The sequence below is a fragment of the Loxodonta africana genome, chromosome X (assembly GCF_030014295.1).
Source record: "Loxodonta africana isolate mLoxAfr1 chromosome X, mLoxAfr1.hap2, whole genome shotgun sequence".
NCBI classification, from domain to species: domain Eukaryota; kingdom Metazoa; phylum Chordata; class Mammalia; order Proboscidea; family Elephantidae; genus Loxodonta; species Loxodonta africana.
The window spans coordinates 132,895,769-132,918,669 of NC_087369.1; the positions used below are offsets into that span (position 1 = coordinate 132,895,769).

At 41.5% G+C, this 22,901-nt stretch overlaps 1 protein-coding gene across 1 annotated transcript in view; it reads right to left on the reverse strand.

Annotated features, from left to right (window-relative positions):
• The window catches only part of TRPC5 (transient receptor potential cation channel subfamily C member 5), a 163,146-nt gene that overhangs the window by 32,667 nt on the left and 107,578 nt on the right, over positions 1–22,901 (reverse strand). The window contains exons 4-6 of the mRNA XM_003414797.3: positions 22,106–22,245; positions 16,767–17,089; positions 2,156–2,351 (exon numbers count right to left, since the gene is read on the reverse strand). Of these exons, the coding sequence (XP_003414845.1) occupies positions 2,156–2,351; positions 16,767–17,089; positions 22,106–22,245 (659 nt within the window). The remainder of the gene's footprint in view (positions 1–2,155; positions 2,352–16,766; positions 17,090–22,105; positions 22,246–22,901) is intronic.

Here is a 22,901-nt window from a genome sequence, read left to right on the forward strand (position 1 = left end):
AATGACAAACGCTTCAACATGAATATTGCCATCTTTGGCAGGGGTGTGGGGGTAGGATGCCAGGCATAGGAAGTGGAAAAATCAAGCCCTGGGGTTCTTTGCCTGCCTCCCCCTTATAGAGACAGACTAGGAGTGAAGATAGACTATTCTTTCAGTGGATTTTCAAAGTTCTTGGTCTAGTTGCGTTTAAGTTACTGAGAGCGAGAGAGGGAGGGAGAGGGAAAGGAAGGGGGAGGGGGAGGAAGAGAGAGAGAGAGACAATGAAAATGAACTATACTCCGTTTCAAAAGCAAGCCAAAAAAAAAAAAAAAACAAAAACCAAGCCCCGTGCTGTCGAATCGATTCCGACTCATAGCAACCTTCTAAGACAGACCAGAACTGCCCCATAGAGTTTCCAAGGAGCGCCTGGTGGATTCAAACTGCTGACCCTTTGGTTAGCAGCTGTAGCACTTAACCACTATGCCACCAGGGTTTCCTTCAAAAGCAACAGATGAGCAAATTTCAGAGCTATCAGGGACCTTGTGAGGCTATCCTGTTCATCTGCAGACACCCAGACTCCCAGGATATCAGAGCTGGCAGGACATTAAAGATCATCAGTTTCAACTCCCTCACGTTCTGGATGAAGAAACTGTGACCTGAAAAAGGAAAGTGAGTCACACAAGGTCATACAATTATAAAGTACAGAACTAGGACTAGATTCCCTGGTATTCTAACTCCTAGCATTTTATTTTGTTTCTTCACTTATACTCCTCTCCCTTCTACCCCATCTAAGTAGCTAGGACCTAAACCATCCAAGTAGATGATTTTGTTTTTTTAACTCTCCAAAGAAAGAGATTCTACAAACCTGCACAGGAGAATATATTTCATTGCCATTTATGGTTGGAAAGTTCTTCCAAGTAGATAACTCAAAAATCTCCTGCTGCAACATAAACCCGTTTCACTTTGGTTCTGTCCTTAGCAGAAATGGATCACAGACATTCACTACCACCAACGATATTTTGATAAATGTGGACAGGATGTCTTTTGTGTGTATGTATAATACCGATAATTTAAGATTCTTTACTATAGGTTAAATGACTTCTCAGTGGCAAATCAAATCTGAGAAATGGCATCCAGGAAGGAAGAAAGACCCTGGGGCTTTTCTTTCTGTGTCTTCTGTGCTATAGCAAAAACTTCCAGCAACAAATGGATTCATAGGGGTGGTACAGCATCTTAATAGGAACTGGACTCCAAAATTCACTGAAACCAATCTAAATAGGACCTCAGATAGCCAGAAACTCCTTTGCCAATATTCCTTTTCTAGAAATGATTGGCAGGTCATAAGAAAACAAAGTGTGGTTAGATATTTAGTTCCGCTTCCAATACCATCAGGTCCAGGCCTGGACTGATCCCATGTCCTATACCTTTGCCATTTCTAGTTTAGGGTAATGAACACTGCTAATCAAATGGTAAAATGATAATCAAAAAGATTCAGATATGGTTTCTACTTGAGAGCATCTCACAGTGGAGTACAGTTATTCACACACACACACACACACATAAACCAAACCCATTGCCATCGATTCGATTCCGACTCATAGTGACCCTATAGGACAGAGTAGAACTGCCGCATAGGGTTTCCAAGGAGCTGCTGGTGGATTCAAACTGCCAACCTTTTGGTTAGCAGCCGGGCTCTTAATCAAAAAACAGCCACTCTCTGTCTGAGGAGATCATCCTTGTCCTTGTCAAAACATTTCAACTTTGGGAGGGAGAAATTTGCTATGAAGAGAGAGATAGGGCACCCCTGCCTACATAATCAGGTCAGCTGAATCAACCCTGGAGATTAGTGAGGTGACATATTGTAGCCAAATTGTGCTCATAGCCCTTGAACTCTCCTTACTAAGGTGAGAAAATGGATGCAGAGATTTAAAAAATATTTTCAACAGGTAACCAGAATGTTTCATTAGCTGAAACACCCTTTTCCAAATTATCAAGATTCAATGGACTAAGAGCCTAAAACAAAGTTGCCTTGGAAAGAAACAATTCAGTCTAACTAGAAATGTGAATGTAAAATCATTGAAGCAGACAGACTGATTGAGCTTCCAATGGGCTTCATGTCAATGTGGCCACTCCTGAACCCAAGGTGACCACCCTTATAAAGGAAGGAGCTACTTACCGCAATAAGCTGATAGGAGTTGTTCATCATGGCGATCAGCATGTTCAGTAGCACTACCAGAGAGATGACATTGTATGTCCCAAACATGGTAGCTCCCACAAACTCTGTGAACTCATGTCTGGCTTTCACGTTAGTCACATAGAGGTTTAAAAGGCCGAATACAGACCAGAAGAGTGACTGAAGGGTTTCAAAGAGCCTGAAAGAGATCAAAGAACAGGTTATTTAATTCTCTAGGAAGAGCAAGAAAAGAGTCAAAAAGTGAGGTAACTTACTTAATAAGGGGGCTACCATATTTGCAACCCAGCAGGTAGACTGATGATCTCCTATACTTTTGTCTCTTCTCCAACACAAACCAGCCAGGTCAGTCTCTTCATTATTCCTAACATACAATGTTTATTCCCATCTCTATGGCTTCTGCTTTGCCCTTCCATCTGAAATACTATTTCTCCCTTCTCATAGCCTATGATCTTTCAAGGCTTATCTCAATGGCTACTTTCTCCACCAAACTTTCTCTTTCATCTTCAGTCCATGTGATTTACCCTCTTTCCAATTACATAAAGGCAGTAAATGCAGTAATTAAGAACATGGAGCTTGGGTTAGATTGCTCTGAGTTAAAAATCTCAGCTCTGACATGTGCCAGCTGAGTGAACATGGGCACTTTGCTTAACTTCCCCTGCCTCAGTTTCCTTATAGGGTTGTTATGAAAATCAAATGAGAAAATACAAGCAGAGTGCTGAAAATGCTTCTTGGCATATAATAATTAAAAAAATTTAATAAGCACTCAATAAATGTTATCTGACTCCATATATGGGTCCTTGATTATGGTTTGTTTTCTACATCAGTTTATTATGCAATTTGTTAATTATTCTATGTGTTTCTCTAAATAGTCAGGGACCATTTCTGATACTTCTTTTATGGCTCCCACAGAGCATAGAACCGTGCAAAGCTCAGCGGAAGAACTTAAGAGTTCTTGATTTAATACTTTACATGGATTATTATTAATGGCATATTAGCTAACAATTGCTGAGAACTTACTATATATAAGCATGCTACGCATTCTACATACATTATCACTACCATTATTATAAAAACTTTTTATTTAATCATGGGGAAACAGAGGTTCAGGGATAGAATGACTTGCCCAAGGTCACACAGCTAGTAAGTATAGAACCAGAATTCAAATCCAGGTCTTTCTGACTTCTTCAAACCACTACATTAGACTATATTTGATGGCTTCACAAGTTCTTGTTTCTTTTCATAATTTCCACATCCTAATATGTAACCTTGCAACAATATGTCTAGGGTTTCTTTTGCCTCATATTCAGAAATCTGTGTATATAGCAATAAAATGCAGCCAGCTCATCGGTGGCATAAACCAGCCATTTCCCAAACACATGGAAGAGCGTAAGAAATGCTACTTTAACCATAAGTATACTTGTTCAGTTGCTCAAAATGTGTTGTTCTCAATGAGCTCAGTGTATTTCAAGAGGCTTAGGGATTTGTTCTTGTATTCATTTTGGGGATGATGGGAAGTGCTTTAAAGAGGCTCTCTGTCTGGAATGCTCTCCCCTTAGATCATTGAAGGGCTGTCTCCTTCTCATCATTTAGGTCTCAGCTCAAATGCCAGCTCCCCACAGAGGCCATCGTTGGTCACCCTACCTAAAATGGACCACCAGTTATCCTCTATTCCATTACCTTATTTAATTTTCTTTGTAGCACTTAAAGCTTGCTAAAATTATCTTATTATTATTATTATTTTTGTTTAAATGTTTATTTTCCATCCTTCCCCACTGGGAGCTCCATGAGAGCAGACACCCACTGTTACTATGTACCTAAATAAATAAACCAAAACCAAACCAAACCCACTGCCGTTGAGTCGATTCCGACTCATAGCGACCCTATAGGACAGAGTAGAACTGCCCGATAGGGTTTCCTAGCACGGAATAGGTACTCAATAATATTTGTTAAATAAATTAATGAATATATGTTAACTATTACTATTACTTTTATCATTGGACCAAGTATAGAAGATTGCAATCCTAATGACAACTGCACAATCAGTAGGCTTCAGAGTGGGGGGTTAGTTCATTTTGATGAAGGCTGTGCTCTACACTGGCCTGACTCTCAGGGGGCCTCCTTCAGGGCTGACTGGGCAACATGGACATGACCCTTTGTGGCCATGATCCTGTTCATCCTGCTAAATAGCTCTTCTATCACCATCATAGATAATTTCCACGATACTTTCAGCATCACATTGCTTGTGAGCTAGCCCTGGAGAAGAAATTCGATTTTTGTTTGATGAACATAAGTGACAGATGGCAAACCCTTTCAGAATCAACACCAAGATAAGAATCTGGAGTTCACAGGCCGGGGGATAAAAACCAGAATATGGGGAGTCAGAAGTATCATAGGATTTAAATTTCCAGGAGACTGGCAATTAGAGCCAGGCAATAAAGTAAATCACAGAGCCAGGCAGAGTGTCAGAGCATGGGGCTCAAGAGTCTGGTCCTGCTAGGAGGGCACAGCAAGGACCTGGCAGTGCACACTAGGTATCAGTCAGTCAGGGTAGCCAGGGGGCACAACCTGCAATGGCACAAGCAGCTAGCACAGCAGCTGGAATGCAGAAGCCAGGACAGATGTGGTTCAGGAAAACAAACTTAGCAAACAAAAAAAACAGAAGGCAACTGCGGTGAATAGGAGGGGTATTCTGAAGTCAGGAACTGGAGTCTTGGGAAGTTGAAAGACCTTGAACATAGAATTCATTCAATAAGTTATTCGTTGATTGAATAACAGACAACAAGGCCACAAGACAGGACAAGTGTGTCATCGAGATGTTGGCAGGGTCTTACTGAATTGGTTGCTTCTTCTGAACGGATGATATTACACTCCTTCACCCTACCACCAATCAAAATTGCAATGGTTAATGCTTGAGTGTGGAGTTTACTACTAGCCGTTCCATTGACCGATCCAAAGATTCTCTAAAAGTGAAAGTCTGGGCATTTAAAATTTGCCCTCAACTGTGGTGATATTCTAGTCAGGGAAATCCTACCGGTATAATTGTACAAGAGGAGGGAAGGAGAGGGGAAAGAGATTGTTCCTCAAGCTTGGTGGTTCATAGTGAGAATGCTCTCAACATGGTGCATAACATACCACAGGTGGTCTTGGCACTAGGAGAAGCTGGCTTGCTGAAAGCTATGCCCAGATAAAATGGGGGAATGGCATGTGGGGCAGACAAGAACATTCTGGTGAGACATCTGCAGAAAGCTCTGTGGCTTCCAGACTTGGTTGAATTCACAGGGAAAAGAGCTACCACCCGGGTGGGGTATTATTGGTGTCTGGGTCCGTAATAAAATCATCACAGGGGCGGAAAGACTTGTTAACCGTATCTCAAAAACCTAATACCAAAAGAATATCTTTTAAAGTTTAAAGGAGGCGATTTTAGAGAAAATAATCAGTTCATTTTTATTTAGGAGCCAGTAAACCAACATATGGAACTTGCTAGCTCAGGATAGGGCACAGACTGAAATACATAGATTCAAGAAGACTTGATATTAAAAGTATGGAAGAAAAATCCATACCAGGTGGTTAACAGGGAAGTCACACATGTTGGGAGCCATCTGTAAATCGATCACAAAGCTAAGAGGGGCAGAATAGGAACTGCAGTCATCTGGACATTTGCTATAAGTGACATACTTGAGATGATTCATCTTTCAGAAGGTAGAGGGAGTATAGAGAGGATTTACCACTCTGGACTTAATTGCAAGCAGCAAAGAAGAACTGGAGGATGAGCTAGAAGGGACAGGCTTCTTGGGAGAAAGCAGTGACACATCACTCTGTATTTCACAAGTTGAGCTTTGCTATTCCAAATTGAACAAAACCAAGTTTACCTCTTCCACCTTGTCCCTCTCCATTCTGCAGTTCCCCAGACCTGTTATTTCTCATTTCTCCGTGCCTTTAATAAGCTTCTAGCCCCACCCTGCCCCCAACCTCTAGCCTCCACTTCCCTCCTGTCTCTTTCTCTGTTCATCTTTTTGTTGTACCTGTAAGGCCGAGCTGAAGCCCCCACCCACCACCACCAGAAGCCTGCTCTGACTCTTTGACTATAAAGATAGATTAAAACAGACAAACCTGTCACCATAGAGCCGATTCTGCCTCATAGTGACCCTATACGACAGAGGAGAACTGCCCCATAGGGTTTTCAAGGACCGGCTGGTGGATTTGAACTGCTGAACTTTTGGTTAGCAGCCAAGCTCTTAGCCACTGTGCCACCAGTGCCTGCTCGCATAGCTCCTAGCCTTATTCTATAAAGGCACGTATCATAGTGTAGAGGCAGTGGAGGGAAATGGCTAAAAGCAAACTTCAGATTCCTCTACTTATTAACTATATGACTGGCAAAGTTACTTAACCCCTTAAAGCTTCAAGTTTCCTCATCTATAAAATGGTTATTGGTAGGATCCCTGGTGTTGCAGTGGTTAAGATCTCAGCTGCTAACCAAAAGGTCAGCAGTTCGAATCCACCAGTAGCTCCTTGAAAACCTTACGGGGCAGTTTTACTCTGTCCTATAGGGTTGCTAAGTTGGAATCAACTTGATGGCAATGGGTTTGGTTTTGGTTTTTATTGTGCTCTTATAACGTGCCAGGCATTGTGCTAAGCACTTTACATATAGTATAACGTTTGGCTCTCAGTACAACCCTAAGAAGTAAAGTAGCTACTATTATTCTTTTATTTTTTCAGATCAGAAATTGAGGCACAGAGTGATCACACAGATAGGAAGTGGCAGAGATAGGATTTGCACTTAGCTGGTCTGATTCTGTGGAAACCCTGGTGGCGTAGTGCTTAAGTGCAGTTCGAATCCGCCAGGCTTTCCTTGGAAATCTATGGGGGCAGTTCTACCTTGTCCTATATGAGTCAGAATCGACTCGACGGCAGTGTGTTTTGGGTCTGATTCTGGAAACTCTGGTGACGTAGTGGTTAAGAGCTATAGCTGCTAACCAAAGGGTTGGCAGTTCAAATCCACCAGGCGCTCCTTGGAAACCCCATGGGGCAGTTCTACTCTTTCCTATAGGGCTGCTATGAGTCAGAATCGACTTGATGGCAATGGGTTCGGTTTTGGGTTTTTTTTGGCTAGTCTGAGCTCACATACATAACCTCCTAACTCTATCACATAAGATACTGCATGTAAAGTGTTCAGCACAGTGCTTGGCATATAGTAAGCATTAACAATGGCAGCTTCTTGGGGGTAAAGATGCCATCTTACTCAGTATCCTCACGGCCTGGCACGTAGGAGTTGCGGAATAAATATTTATTGAATTAATCCATAAAAGATGGTGGAAAAAGCGCACAACCAAGGAAAGTACAAATGAGTGACACCATCCTGTGATAACAATGGCAGGAGGGGTAGGAACAGAAATTAGTGTGAAAAGCGGAAGGCAACCAATAAAACAAAACAAAATGAACAACAACAAAAAAATCCTGTTGCCATTGAGTTGATTCTGACTCATGGTGACCCCATGTGTTACAGAGTAGAATTGAGCTCCATAGGGTTTTCATGGCTGTACTCTTTATGGAAGAAGGTTGCCAGGCCCTTCTTCCATGGCACCACTGGACGGGTTCAAACTGCCATCCTTTTGATTAGTAGCCCAGCACAAACCATTTGTACCACCCAGGAACCTAGACAACCAATAAGGGCCTTTAAAACCTGGCCAGAACAAAAAGAAGAGCCTTTGATGGGGACTGAGTTTATTTTTGAGTAATATGGGGAAACATGGGTTGAGTGATGGGTGGTGGAATCACTGCTGATGAAGTAGGAGTACTGCAAAGAAATGATGATAGCCTGGAAGGAGGTTCCAAGTGGCCTGCTAGTTCATGGCTTTGTCCTATTTAGCTTTACATGTATTCGCTATGGAAACCCTGGTGTCATAGTGGTTAAGTGCTAAGGCTGCTAACCAAAAGGTTGGCAGTTCGACTTCACCAGCTGCTCCTTGGAAACCCTATGGGGCAGTTCTACTCTGTCCTATAGGGTCACTATGAGTTGGAATCAACTTGACGGCAATGGGTTTTTTTGGTTTGTATTCACTATTATTGCAACTTTACAGGATAAATTTTATGTAACTTAACAAAACCAATCTTACAGCCGTATTTCTGACTACAAGCACAGACTAGAGCTTGTATGCCTGGATTGAAATCCTGACTCTGCCATTTACCGTCTGCGTAATTGCCCTTGTAACTGCTTGGCGCCCTAGTTTCCCCATCTGTAAAATGGGGGTAATAATAATAATAATAGTATCTATGTCATAGTGCGGTTGTAAGGATTAAATGAATTAATTCATGTAAAGCTCATTTGTAATGCTGCCTAACCCAAGCACTCACTAAATGCTAGTTATTTCTATTACAAGTAAACCTTGTACCTAAATTCGACCTTGTTGTTTTACATTTCTTTATTATCTTTTATAGATAGATAATCATTCACATGCATATAAAGTTGTACATAGTTGCAATCATAGTATGAACAAGTTTTGTGTTTTTTAAAACATTTTGGGTACAGACACTTTTATTGTATAGATGGATTGACACAGTGGCAGCAATAATGGGCTCAAACATAGCAATGATTGTGAGGATGGTGCAGGACTGGGCAGTGTTTCATCCTGTTGTACATGGGGTGGCTATGAGTTGGTACTGACTCAATGGCACCTAACAACAACAACATAGTCTTCATGTTTATTCTTTTAATAGCCGCCTAATATTCCATCCAGCGAATACCAAGCCTGACACTTTTATCGACGCCTTAGATGACAATAGAGAATAGATGGCATGTTTCTTAGATCTTCGTATGACACAAGACTGGGAGGGATATCTAATAAATTGGATGACAGGATCAAGGTTCAGAAAGATTTCAATAGCCTAGCACACTGGGCTGGAACTAACAAGAGGACATTTAATAGGGATCAATGTAGAGCTTTGCTCTGAGCTCAAGCGCCTAAGTATAGGGCACTAAGGGAGGTATGAGAAAGGCCAAGGGTTTTCACTGACAACGAGCTCAGTATGGATCAGCAGAGTGACAAACCTGGCCAGATACTTCAGTCACCCTAGGGGGCTGAAGTAGACCACCTAGAATGAAAGATAGGGCTGCTACTGTACTTCGTTCTTCTACTCACTTAATTGTTCAATAGGCATGCTGAGCACTGATTATGTCTTAGGCTCCTACCATAGGTGCACAAAGATGGAGGTTTCAGTCTGATAGGTGAGAAAGGTAACAAATTATTAAAATATAGCAGGATATGTATTATAATGGAGATGTGCTTAGAATGCCACGAGAGACACAGAAGGAGCCTGTAACTAAGAGTGGGATCAGAGTGGATAAAAAAAGTCTTAAAAGAATAGGTAATGCTTTGGCAGAGCCTGGAAGGACAGGTAAGAGTTTATCAGGCTGGCCAGGTGGAGATGGGCATCCCAGGCAGAGGGAATGGCATGAGATGTGCAAAGGCATTTAGGGCTGAAACGCTCTCCTGTAGTTGGGGAACCTCAAGATGCTGATTATGGAGGAGAGGAGTCAGAGCCTGGAGAGGCAGGGTCCAAATCACCAAGGTTCTGTGTTGTTACGGATTGAATTGTGTCCCCCAGATATGTGTATCACTTTGGGTAGGCCATGATTCCCAGTATTGTGTGATTGCCCACCATTTTGTCATCTGATGATGTCATTATTCTCTGTGTTGTAAATCCTATCTCTATGATGTTGATGAAGCAGGATTAGATGTAGTTATGTTAATGAGGCAGAACTTAATCTACAGGATTAGATTGTATCTTGAGTCAATCTCTTTTGAGATACAAAACGGAGAATCAAGCAGAGAGAGGAGGAACTTCATACTACCAAGAAAGAAGTGCTGGGAGTGGAGCATGTCCTTTGGACCCAGGGTCCCTGCTCTGAGACGCTCCTAGACCAGGGGAAGGTTTGATGACAAGGACCTTCCGCCTAGAACCAACAGAGAGAGAAAGCCTTCCCTGGGGGATGGCAACCTGAATTTGGGCTTCCAGCCTCCTAAGCTTTGAGAGAATAAACTTCTGTCTGTTAAAGCCATCCACTTGTGGTATTTCTGTTTTAGTGGCACTAGATAACTAAGACATGTGTGTTATGGCAAAGATTTTACACTGCAAAAGTTTTGGATGCCCTGGCAGGCATGAAGCAAGGGGGTGACAGGATGAGACCTGTATTTAGAAGGCATGGCAGATGGGAGATTGTTTGGAAAGGAGACAACACTGGAGGCAGGGAGACCAGTTAAGAGGCTGTTGAAGTAGCCCTTGGGAAAGATGATTTCGGCCTGAACCAAGACAGTGGTGTGTGCATGTGTGTATGTGTGTGTTCGCGTGTATGTGTGTATAGAGGATGGATTAGAGAGAGATTTAGGAAGCAGGACAGACTGGATGTGTTGAGTCCCAGATGACTATTATGATTCTGGCTGGTGTCATTTACCAAGATGAGAAATTACAGAGCAGTTGGTTTAGGGCAAGGACATGGTGATAAGAAGTTTAATTGTGGACATTCTGAGCTTGAGGTGCCTATGGCACAGCCAAGCGTCTTCAGGAAGAACCACAGTATGAGGGCCTAGACTTCAGAATAGAGACGCAGGACTGGTGTGTTAGCTTCTTGTTGCTTCTGCCTATTTTTCTCTCACAAGTCCTGTGCCATCAGAAATAATGATGCCTTCTCAATTGCTTATCTCAATAGTAGATGAAGTCCAGGTATTTCCAGTATGGAATACGAAACTCAAGTCACCAATAACGCTGCTATTTGATTGGCACCAAGGACAATGAGTTCGCTTTGAATTGTGTGCCCAAGGGACAATTTTTTTTTCTTTTCTTTTTTGAACTGAAGAATAGCAACAGCATGGCTGGAGAGTCAAAATGAAAAGAATGGCAATAAGCAGATGTCATACTTTGTTGTCATTGTTCTTAGGTGCCATCCAGTCAGTTCTGACTCATAGTGACCCCATGTAAAACAGAACGAAACACTGCCTGGTCCTTCACCGTCCTTATAATCATCGTTACGTTTGAGTCCATTGTTGCAGCCACTGTGTCAATCCATCTAGTCGAGGGTCTTCCTCTTTTTCACTCACCCTCTACTTTACCAAGCATGATGTCCTTCTCCAGGGACTGGTCCCTCCTGATAACATGTCCAAAGTACATAAGACAAACTCTCACCATCCTCCCTTCTAAGGAACATTCTGGCTGTACTTCTTCCCAGACAGATTTGTTCATTCTTCTGGCAGTCCATGGTATATTCAGTATTCTTTGCCAACACCATAATCAAAGGCATCAATTTTTCCTCAGCTTTCCTTATTGATTGTCCAACTTTCGCATGCGTATGAGACGATTGAAAATATGGTTTGGGTCAGGTGCATCTTAGTCCTCAAAGTGACATCTTTGCTTCTTAACACTTTAAGGAGGTCTTTTGCAGCAGATGTGCCCAATGCAATGCGTCGTTTGATTTCCTGACTGCTGCTTTTGTGGGTGTTAATTGTGGATTCAAGTAAAATGAAATCCTTGACAACTTCAATGTGTTCACCGTTTATCATGATGTTGCTTACTGGTCCAGTTCTGAGGATTCTTGTTTTCTTTATGTTGAGGAGTAATCCCTACTGAAGGCTGTAGTCTTTGATCTTCATCAGTAAGTGCTTCAAGTCCTCTTCACTTTCAGCAAGCAAGGTTGTGTCATCTGCATATCACAGGTTGTTAATGAGTCTTCCTCCAATCCTGAGGCCTTGTTCTTCATACAGTCCAGCTTCTCAGATTATTTGCTCAGTATATATTGTGGTGAAAGGATACACCCTGATGCACACCTTTCCTGATTTTAAACGAAGAAGTATCCCCTTTTTCTATTTGAATGACTGCCTCTTGGTCTATGTCCAGGTTCCACATAAGCACAATTAAGTCTCCTGAAATTCCCATCCTTCAAAATGTTATCCATAACTTGTTATGATCCACACAGTTGGATGCCTTTTCATAGTCAATAAGACACAGGTAAACATCTTTCTGGTATTCTCTGCTTTTAGCCAAGATCCATTTGACATCAGCAATGATAGCCCTCATTCCACAGCTTCTGAATCTGACTTGAATTTCTGGCAGTCTCCTGTTGATGTACTGCTGCAACCATTTTTTAAGTATCTTTAGCAAAATTTTACTTGTGTGTGATATTAATGATATTGTTTGATAATTTTCTGCATTCTGTTTGATCACTTTTCTTTGAAATGGGCATGTATATGGATCTATTTGGTTAGCCAGGTAGCTGTCTTCCAGATTTCTTGGCATAGGCAAGTGAGCGCTTCCAGCATTGCATCCATTTGTTGAAACATCTCAATTGGTATTCTGTCAATTCCTGGAGCCTTGTTTTTTTTGCTAATGCCTTCAGTGGAGCTTGGGCTTTTTTCTTCAGTACCGTTGGTTCTTGATCATATGTTACCTCCTGAAATGGCTGAACACCAACCAATTCTTTTTGGTACAGTGACTCTGTGTATTCCTTCCATCTTCTTTTGATGCTTCCTGTGTCATGCAATATTTTACCCTTCCTACCATCCAGTTGATTCCTACTCATAGTGACCCTATGGGACAGAGTAGAACTACCCCATACCGTTTCCAAGGAGCGGCTGGTGGATTTGAACTGCAGACCTTTTGATTAGCAGCTGAGCTCTTAACCACTGTGCTACCAGGGCTCCATTTTGTCCATTGAATCCTTCAATATTGCAACTCGAGGCTTGAATTTTTTTCTTCAGTTCTTTCAGCTTGAGAAATGCTGAGTGTATTCTTCCCTTTTGGTTTTCTAATTTTGAGTCTTTGCAAATTTCATTACATTACTTTAATTTGTCTTCTCAAGCTGCCCTTTGAAATTTTCTGTTTAGCTCTTTTACGTCATCATTTCGTCTATTTGCTTTATCTGCTCTATGTTCAAGAGCAAGTTTCAGAGTCTCTTCTGACATTCATTTTGGTTTTTTCTTTCTTTCCTGTCTTTTTAATGATCTTTTGCTTTCTTCGTGTTTGATGTCCTTGATGTTTGGTCTTCAGCCATTAGTGTTCAATGCATCAAATCTATTCTTGAGATGGTCTCTAAATTCAGGTTGGATATACTTGACACCATACTTTGGCTCTTGTGGACTTGTTTTAATGTTCTTCAGCTTCAACTTGTACCTTAATATGAGCAAACGGTGGTCTGTTCTGTGGTCGGCCCCTGGCTTTGTTCTGACTGATATTATTGAGCTTCTCCATCGTCTCTTTCCACAGATGTATTTGATTTGATTTCTATGTATTCCATCTGGTGAGGTCCATGTGTATAGTCACCATTTACGTTGGTGAAAAAAGGTATTTCCAATGAAGAAGTCGTTGATCTTGCAAAATTCTATCATGCAATCTCCAGCGTCGTTTCTATCCCCAAGGCCGTATTTTCCACCTACCAATCCTTTCCACCTACCTTTTCAACTTTTGCATCCCGATCACCAGTAATTTTCAATGCATCTTGATTGCATGTTTGATCAATTTCAGACTGTAGAAGTTGGTAAAAATCTTCAATTTCTTCATCTTTGGCCTTGGTTGGTGCGTAAATTTGAATAACAGTCATATTAACTGGTCTTCCTTGTAGGCATATGGATATTATCCTATCACTGACAGCGTTGTACTTCAGGGTAGATCTTGAAATGTCCTTTTTGACAATGAATGCTATGCTGTTCCTCTTAAATTTGTCATTCTCATCATAGTAGACCATATGATTGTTTGATTAAAATGGCCAATACCAGTCCATTTCAGCTCACTAATGCCTAGAATATCTATCTTCAAGGGTTCCATTTCATTTTTGACAACTTCCAATTTTCCTAGATTCATACTTTGTTCATTCCAAGTCCCGATTATTAATGGATGTCTGCAGCTGTTTTCATTTCGAGTCATGCCACATAAGCAAATGAAGGTTCTGAAAGTTTTACTCCATCCACATCAGTAAGGTCAGCTCTACTTTGAGGAGGCAGCTCTTCCTCAGTGGTATTTTGAGTGCCTTCCAACCTGAAGGGCTCATATTTTGGCACTGTATCAGGCAATGTTCTACTGCTACTCATAAGGCTTTCTTTCGCCATTTTTTTCAGAAGTAGATTGCCAGGTCCTTCTTCCCAGTCTGTCTTAGTCTGGAAGCTCTGCTTAACCTGTCCTCCATGGGTGACCCTGCTGGCATTTGAAATACCAGTGGCATAGCTTCTAGCATCCCAGCATCATGCAAGCCACCACAGCACAACAAACTGGCAGCCAAGTGGTGGTGTCATACTTTACACCAGGTATGTAAACAAGCTCATTTTCCTCTTCTCTAAAAGCTTTGTCTTTCTGATGCTCTAGTTGAGTAGTATGTATTGTAACAGGTATTCAGCTGCTAACTGAATAGTTCGAGTCTACCTAGAGATACCTTGAAGGAAAAACCTGGTGATCAACTTCCAAAAAAATCAGCCATTGAAAACCTTATGGAGCACAGTTCTACTCTGACACACCTGGGGTCAACATGAGTTGGAATCTACTCTATGGCAACTGAAATGAATGCCTGAGTTGATGAGTTTAAAAATAAAACATAAATCTGAATCAAGTCTCTATGAAGGAAAAAATATCAACAGGTAGAGGTAAAGTTGAGGTAACATTACTGCTGATTTGTCTCCAGCATGACAATGCTTCTTCATACCTGAACACCCCAAGGTATACTTTCCTGTATAAGAGGTGCCCCTTCTTGTCAATTGTCCCTGTTGGGCAATGACGGGAGCAAAATGTCAGTTGGCAACAGAGGTGTTAATAATCACTACAAACATTCAAGGAGGTATTGCATAAACTTCTTCAGCAGAGTTCACATCAAAGGGTAATCGGCAGAGACCTGGACTCCTGAAAGATATCTTGTATTCAGGTGTTCAATTCTGTCAAACACTTTGATGGGAACAAATGCAGTCTCCTGGTGCTCAAATCACTATGAAATGGCTCTTTATACTGAAAACAGGCTGATGTGGGTTCTGTCTCTAGAGTAATGCAGGAGACGAAACAGCTCCTAGTAAAGAGGGACTAGCATGGTGATAACCTGATGTTGTACGTTCCTGACTGCCAACCCATTTTGGCCTCTATTTCACATAAGTCTGGTTTTCCCATCCAAAATTTTGCCCTGAGTTCAGGGAAGAGAGGCAGGGGGTGTAGCCTAGCAAAGGGGGCATGTGCTATCAAAGGTGGGCAATGCAATGAGCCAGCATTTTTCAAACTCTGCTCATGGGAACATCTTCCTGGAGAGATAGTTTGAAAAATAAAAGGGGAGGGGGTGTCTGTGACCAATGTATTTAGGCAACATTACATACTCCAACTCTTCCTTGTAAATTCACATTGCCTAGGAAAGTCTCTGAGATGTCCTGCAGTAAAGAAACCTTTTAAACGTTGTTACAGCATTTCCCCAACTCATTTGATCACAGATTCCATTTTATCTCTATTTCCATCCCATTGAGCTGGGGATATTTGAAACCCATTTTAGGAAAAGCTACTGGAGGCACATTGTAGGGGAAGGTTAAATAACACTGTTTTTACTTTACTATCAGTGTAATTTGGGGTCAAGCAAAGCCCTCGGTCTTTCTTGGCCTTTGTTATTGAACATGTCTGAGACCACTGCACTGCCTTAGTTCATACAGTTAAGAAAAAAAAATTGTATCTCAGTTTAATGGCAAAGAATTTTGCACTGCCTTGGAGTCATTACTGTTAATACCAGGTACGAGTTGCACTTTCTAGAACTGAGGGAGGAAATGGACAAGGTATAGGACATCATCCAGGGTAGGCCTAGGACAATTCCTAGAACCTAACAAATTTTCTGAAGTCTGCTTATTTTCCTTCTGTTGGGTATTTCCCCTAAAATTGGTTTGTCAGAAAATAAAAAGCCAGTTCTGGAAGCCTGAAAGTCCTAAAGAAGTTGGACTTGACTTTGCAAGGAAAAGGCACAGGAGTTTCGCATGTCTGGAGATTATGGACAAACAGTCATGAGCTGTCTCCTGTGTCCCATGTGGAAATGGGAGACATTTGCAATCAGTGCTTAGTGTTCCTTGGCTTTCCGAGTTCCCACCTGAAAGTTTAACCTCAGAAGGTAACTGACGCTAATCCCTTCTCTAGTTTACTCTTGTGCAAGAGGGTATATTAAGATACTTTACATTCTTCCTTATTTTTTGGACTTGTCTCAGAATAGCTCAGTTAGCTTTGGTAGTCACTTGTGCAGAGAAATGGCTTTGCTGTTTCACTTCCTTGGTGGGTGCCTCTTTTTTTGAGTGATGAATTATCTAGCCCCTCCCCATTAATTCCTTTAAAAATATGGAGGATGCTACCAACATAGCTCAGAACTATCTCGAGGAGTCCCTGGGTGCCCATATGCGTGCTTGAGTCTCTTCCCTCCTCTCCTGACCACACTTATTATGCTAGTACCCTGTAGTGAGAGAAGGACCTTCCTCCACTTTAGACACCTGCAGGTTGACCCATAGGTGAGCTGTGCATGCACTGTCAAAAGGCAGGGACAAAGCTGTAGACTGAACATAGGGCCAGGAAGAAGAAGGCAGAAAAAAGGCAAAACAGGAGGAAGGAGTCTTACGTGGAGAAGGCATTGTTCTGTTTTTCACATCGGATTCCCTTGCAGTTGTTAGGCTCATCAATAGCTCTGGTCTCATAATAAAAGTAAAGTTGGTTCAATCCATTGGCAAAGGCCAGCAGTACCAGGCAGTAGATAAAGAGGAATTTGAGGATATCCAGCAGCATGCGCCCCAAAGAGATCTGCAGAGGCCCTAAGTGGGAGTTGGCTGTGAACAGGGATATGAGACGCAACGAACTTAAAATGTTGGATATTGCAAAGAGTGCTTCAGCAATCAGGGTCGGGTGCCACATTTCCCATTCCTCCCTTGGACGAGAACCATTATACTGAAAGAAACAAGAAGTGCACAAGAAGAGAGGTACAATGAGCATTTATAAAACTTTCACCTCTTTCCTCCCTTCCAAATCCAAAAAAAAACCACCGAAGTGTGCTTCAAACATTCACATACACAACAGTCTCCACATACGGCACTGTTTGTCTTTTTTTTCCCCACCCAATCATTACATGATGCTAATAGATAGCTTTCTTCCTCTCATTCCCATCCAAATATATACCCAGCGTATACGCATATAAGAGCAATCACCTGCGGTTTATCAACAGCCATTTTCTAACTGCGAGTTTCCTAGATTGTCGGGGAGTGTCACAGAAACAGAGCCAATGGTATGCCCAATACAGTGTGGACAAATCACCTTGTTTCCTAATGAGATTTCAAATCAGATTTACTTCTTCAATCCCCCATTTTGTTCTGAGCACCATGGACTAGTTATATTAACTGAAGGACAAGGGATCAATTCAGCCTTCTCATTGTGCAGTGTTCATCCTGACTTCCCTGCTGACTGCAGTTCGGAATTGACACAGCACGCATAGCACTTTTCTGTTGAATTCCTAGCAGTCTGTAATGCACTCCACATTATTGCAAATGGTGTGTCGACTTTCCAGGTAGTGAATTAATTTGTTACTACATCACGTAATGGTGTATGGATGTATTTTGTTGTTGTTGTTATTGTTGTTCTGTTGACAGTTCTACGAGTTAGAATATCCCTCTAAAACAAATGAAGAACCAGGGGGATGAAGGAAGGGAAGAGCCAGTACCATGGGGTTAGTTGCCCCTTCTTTGCCCAGTCTTCAGTCCTATCCTGGGCTTCTGGCTCCTGGAACATTAGGGGGTAGACTCGTAGAAAGATGACTTAATTGTGGGACCTGAGCGCCAATTCAGGCTTTGTCCTTAAAACTGCTTATTGCTCTCAATGTCACCATAAAATGAGGATAATGCCTCCTCCTACACACTGCACACACTTGGGATACTGTGTGCATATTTGAAAGCCTGTGCACTCCATAAGAAGGGGTAGACGTTATAGAAATACAAGAAATTGCTTATTACCTTCTCTAGGAAAGAAGTAGATTCTGCCTGGGATTCCATCTGAAGCATATTGCCTTGAGCTCTCACCTAAATATTACAATTTCTCAGGACTCAATGTAAACAACTTTCCTGAGAAAATGTTGCATTTGGAGCCAAGTTATATCGGTAGCATTTCTAAAATGTGCTTCAGTCCCAACAACAGAGAAACTGGTGGTGTTAAAATCATTTCTGGGCATCCAATATCCTTCAGTGTCAGAGGAGTTTGGAGAAACCTTGTCGTGTTTGTGTGTTTCAGCTAGATTTTTTGGTGGCCAATCAATTTTTGTGTATTCTTGGCCAAACTTTGTATTTCTACGTTTTTCCTTCCAAAGAAAACATCCCTGTGAGGGGGAGGCATTTTTATGCCTATTTTAAAAATGGAGAAACTGAAATCCAGAGGGGCAGAAGGACATACTTAAGTTTAAGTTGATGGTAGAGCCATAATTAAAACCCAGGTCACTAGACAGTCAAGCACTATTTCTATTAAATGTTACTTACATTATATTTGATATCACAGCACAGATGTTTGATGGTTATGCCTTCAAATGTTTTGAGGTATGTGTTAGTATGGAGACACTTCACCCGATAGCAAAACAGACTTATGTTTTAAAACCAGAAAGTATCAATTGGAACATGTATAGCTCATAATTTAGAACTGTTTCTTTCCACAGTCAGAATTGTAAGCAGAGGAAAGTGTGTGGCCCATGGGTTCGTAAGCCTGGATTTGCAAGACACTCAGAAGTGTGATAGATGTCATAGAAAGTGAGAGCAGGGAATAAACTTGGAGCTCATCTTGCATATCAAAAACCAAACCAGTTGCCTTCAAGTCAATTCTGACTCATGCCGACCCCATGTATTGCAGGGTAGAACTGAGCCCCAAAGGATTTTTTAGTGGCGTGATTTTTCAGAGGTAGAATGCTGGACCTTTCTTCTAAGGTACCTTTGGGTAGACTCGAACTGCCAACCTTTCAGTTAGTAGCCAAGCAGTTAACCATTTGCACCACCCAGGGACTCCTCATCTTGCATAGAGCTCAGCAAACTTTTTCTGTCAAGGGCCAGATAGTACATATTTTAGGCTTTACAGGCCATCATACAATGCCTATAACAACTACTAAACTTCCCTTGTAGTGCTAAAGTAGCCATAGACAATAGGCAAATGAATGGGCATGGCAGCAGGCTGAATTTGGTCTGCAGGCAGTAGATTGCTGACCCCTGGTCTAACATAGTGGTTTTCGAACTGTGAACCTTGGATGGAGCCTGAGGGCTCAGTGGAGGGATCTAGTGGCCACTGTGGGAGCCAAGCATGAGGCCCAGAAGACTCATTCCTCAAGCCATATTCAGTCTTTGAGCTCTTTTATATATTGGAGTTCTGTGTAAATTTTGGCTTAAAGAAGTGGCTCCATAGAAGAAATGAAAAGTTTGAAAACCACTGGTCTAGTCCAATCTTCTTGTTTATCAGATGCAAAATTTGAGGCTCAGAGAGGTAGAGGGATAGCCTATGGTATCAGTAAAGGATTAAATTCAGTTTCCCTGGCTCTTGTGGCAGTGATATTGTGAGGTAAGTGGTTTTTCTTATATTCTTTGAGATGGAATGCAGCTGGAAAATTGGCCTCTAGGCCTTTCAAAGGTGTTGTGAACTATCCTCTGTCAAGCCAAAAGCAAAATATGAAGAAGAATAGCCTAATGTGGAGGCTCAGTAGTAATAAGGATTTTGGGGGGAATTGTGTTTTGAGCCAAGTGCTAGCTGAAGGACACCAACTCAGTGGGTATCAAAGTCCAGGTTTAGTCTGGGAGTGAGGTGGGGTAGATCTAGGTGGTACTATCCTAGAGGGCAAAAGGACAATTATCCCTCAATTTGTAGGGTTATCTGTGGGAGTTCTGGGGGTCAATCTTATGTTTATTTGTTCCTTTTGAGTACTCTGGATGTATGACTTTTGGTTCCTCTTGTTGTAGAACATGTGAGGTGGAGAATATTTTTTTGACTAATTTTTCACTTTAATAAAGAATTTTCCTTAAGGCTTGCTTATCCCATGGCACTTCTATAACTGCCCCAGTACAATAGTGATCTGAAATGTTTCAAGGTACCTATTTTTTTTTTTTTTTTATGGAGCAGTTCTTGCGACTTTACCTCATATAAATTGCCTCAGCCTGCTTGGGGAAGGTCATCTCAGACTGGTGTGCCTCTGTAGATGAGTGGACCAGACTCGGCCCAGTTACAAGTTCTCATGCAAATCCAAATTCTGCATGTGGCATTTCTTACTCTTTAAATTTTCCTTCCTTGAGATGGACTCCAACTTCTTGGAAAAGGTCTCCTTTGAGTTAAGTGTTTGTCAGTTGAAGGGTATATACCCAGCTTAGTTGAACTGACTTATTCTTGTGCTGTGGGGTGGGGAAGTGACAAACTTCTTGGAAGTCTTGTCAGTGAGGTTGGACCGGTTATGTGACTAGATAAGGCTGAGTATCTATAGAGACATTTTTCACATCCCCAAGAGTTAATCCTTTTCTTCATATTTTATTCTCAACTTCCATTTTTAAACAAAACCCACCAACTTTTAGGTTGGTAATTTATGGGCCCTCCAGTGTATATAATACTACTTCCAAAGGAAGAAATGTCTTTTTAGGCAAACAGTGTAACTTAGTCAGCAGAGTACCAGAATGACATGGATTTCTCCCAGGTACATTAATCATAGAGTCAGACATTTTCCTCATCAGCTTTTTCTTGTAAGGAAGTTATAAGTATGTGTTAAACGATCACCACATGTATAAGGCATACTACTCATCTCCTTTCAAAAATATTTCATGACTGCACTCAATATTCAGGCTCCACATAACCCCAAGCTCTTAAAATTTATGCAACATGTGTATTAGGGATATAAAAGTAAACTAAATTGTTGGAGATTTGGGGGGCAGCCATATTCCCATCCCGAAGCTCCTTAACGTAGGAGTTAGCGCCAAAAAACATGACTGACTAGACAAGCTCAGAGACTGTATTGTCAGCCTTTCCTCATCCAGGAGAAGCTCAACTTAAGGTAGAAGGAGTACTGCCATCCCATTGTCTAATAATCACCTAACCTGAACTCTGAATCTGTGATTATCCAGGCAAAGTGTGGTCCCATGCATTAAACCATTTTCAGGATAATTCAGGCTGCACATCGTGTGGCAAAAGCATCAGGATGGGGTGTGTGTGTGAGTGTGTACGTGTGTGTGTGTGATACAAATTGGTAGAAAAGCATAGGTTGGGTGATAATCAAAAAGTTGAATTTATAACTGCTTGAATGATCATCCTGGTGGTGGAAGTGATGAAGGAAGCAGAGTTGATTAAAGGTCTGTGTCTCCTGCAGTGAAGTTCCTAGGGTTCTGCTACCTGTCATATAAAGAACAGTTGAAGGAAGTGGGAATGTTTAGCTTTAAGAAACAACTCGGCAAGTTAGGGAGAGATGACTTCGTATCAGAAGCACTGTTACGGAGAAAGAATAGCCATCCTATATGACCCTACAGGGAAAAAGGATTATTAATGAATGTGTCACAGAGAGAATGATATTAGAAAAATACGAAGTAGCATTTTTTTAATGGGTTGAGAGAGGCTTTGGGAAGTAGTAAATTGAGTGAATTTCCTGTCCCTGCCCTATTCAAGCATTGACAGACCATCCCCTTAGCAGGGGTATTGTAGAGAGGATTTAAACACTGATTAGATGGGTGAATGGCTGAAGCCCCTTTTGCCTGAAGAATCTATGAAGCTAAAGGATTCACTGGTAATTGCTCTGTTCTCCACTTACTTTGACTATGTGGACACTGGTTACAAACCAACGAAGAAAAGTCTGTTTATACACCCAGATTGGGACTGTTAGCAGCAATTTTTTCCTAAACCTTTTATGCTCCCAGTGCTAAAGCTTAATGTAACCAAAATCATTGCTTTAGAAAGATGGCAGACATTCCAATTTACCTTAACATAGGCCACAATCTTCAAGGAAATAGTTGCCAGGTAGAGTGAGTTCATTGCAAAATCCATCAGGTTCCACCAGTCATGGATGTATTCAGTAAATCCACCATCCCACATTTCCTTAATTTCCCCCCAAATGAAACCTGAGGAATGGAGAAAAAAATGGAGGCAAAAGGTTTATTTCTACACAGGGTTAGTCCTAGTCATCATAGCAGGATTCCCAGAAGTGAAGAAAGATGAAATCAATGAATGAATTGGGGTCAGTGGAGTTAAAAAAAAAAAAAAAAGAGAGATAGTAATCACTTAATTCTCTTTCTTTTCTACCCCATCTCCCAGTCTTGAACTTGCCAAACCTGATAGCCTTTACCCAAAGATGATTATATGTTGTATTTTTCTGGGCATTACTCACTTTTAGTATTGCTACTGCAATTACTAGAATGCTGTTGCAATTTTGGGTGCCTGGTCCTACCACCCTTCCCATTTTGGAGTGGGAATAATTTCATCAACAACTTAATTAGATCAATATTATCCCATAGTTCCTTAGTTTCTACTATGTCTAACGGGAAAAGTTCTCAATGAGCTTTGAGGTGAGCAAACCGATCAAGGACCAAATTACTGGATGTTGGGGCTGAAGCTATACAGTGGGGCCCAAAATAATTTGGGACCCTCTTTACTCCTTTCATTGTGTGGAGGTTTCACAGAAATCTGCCTGATGACGTAGATTGTTCCTTTAGCCTTGGCATGTGGAAAACAGTAAAACTTGTGGCTGTGCTTCTATGGCAGTGCTTCTCAGACTTTA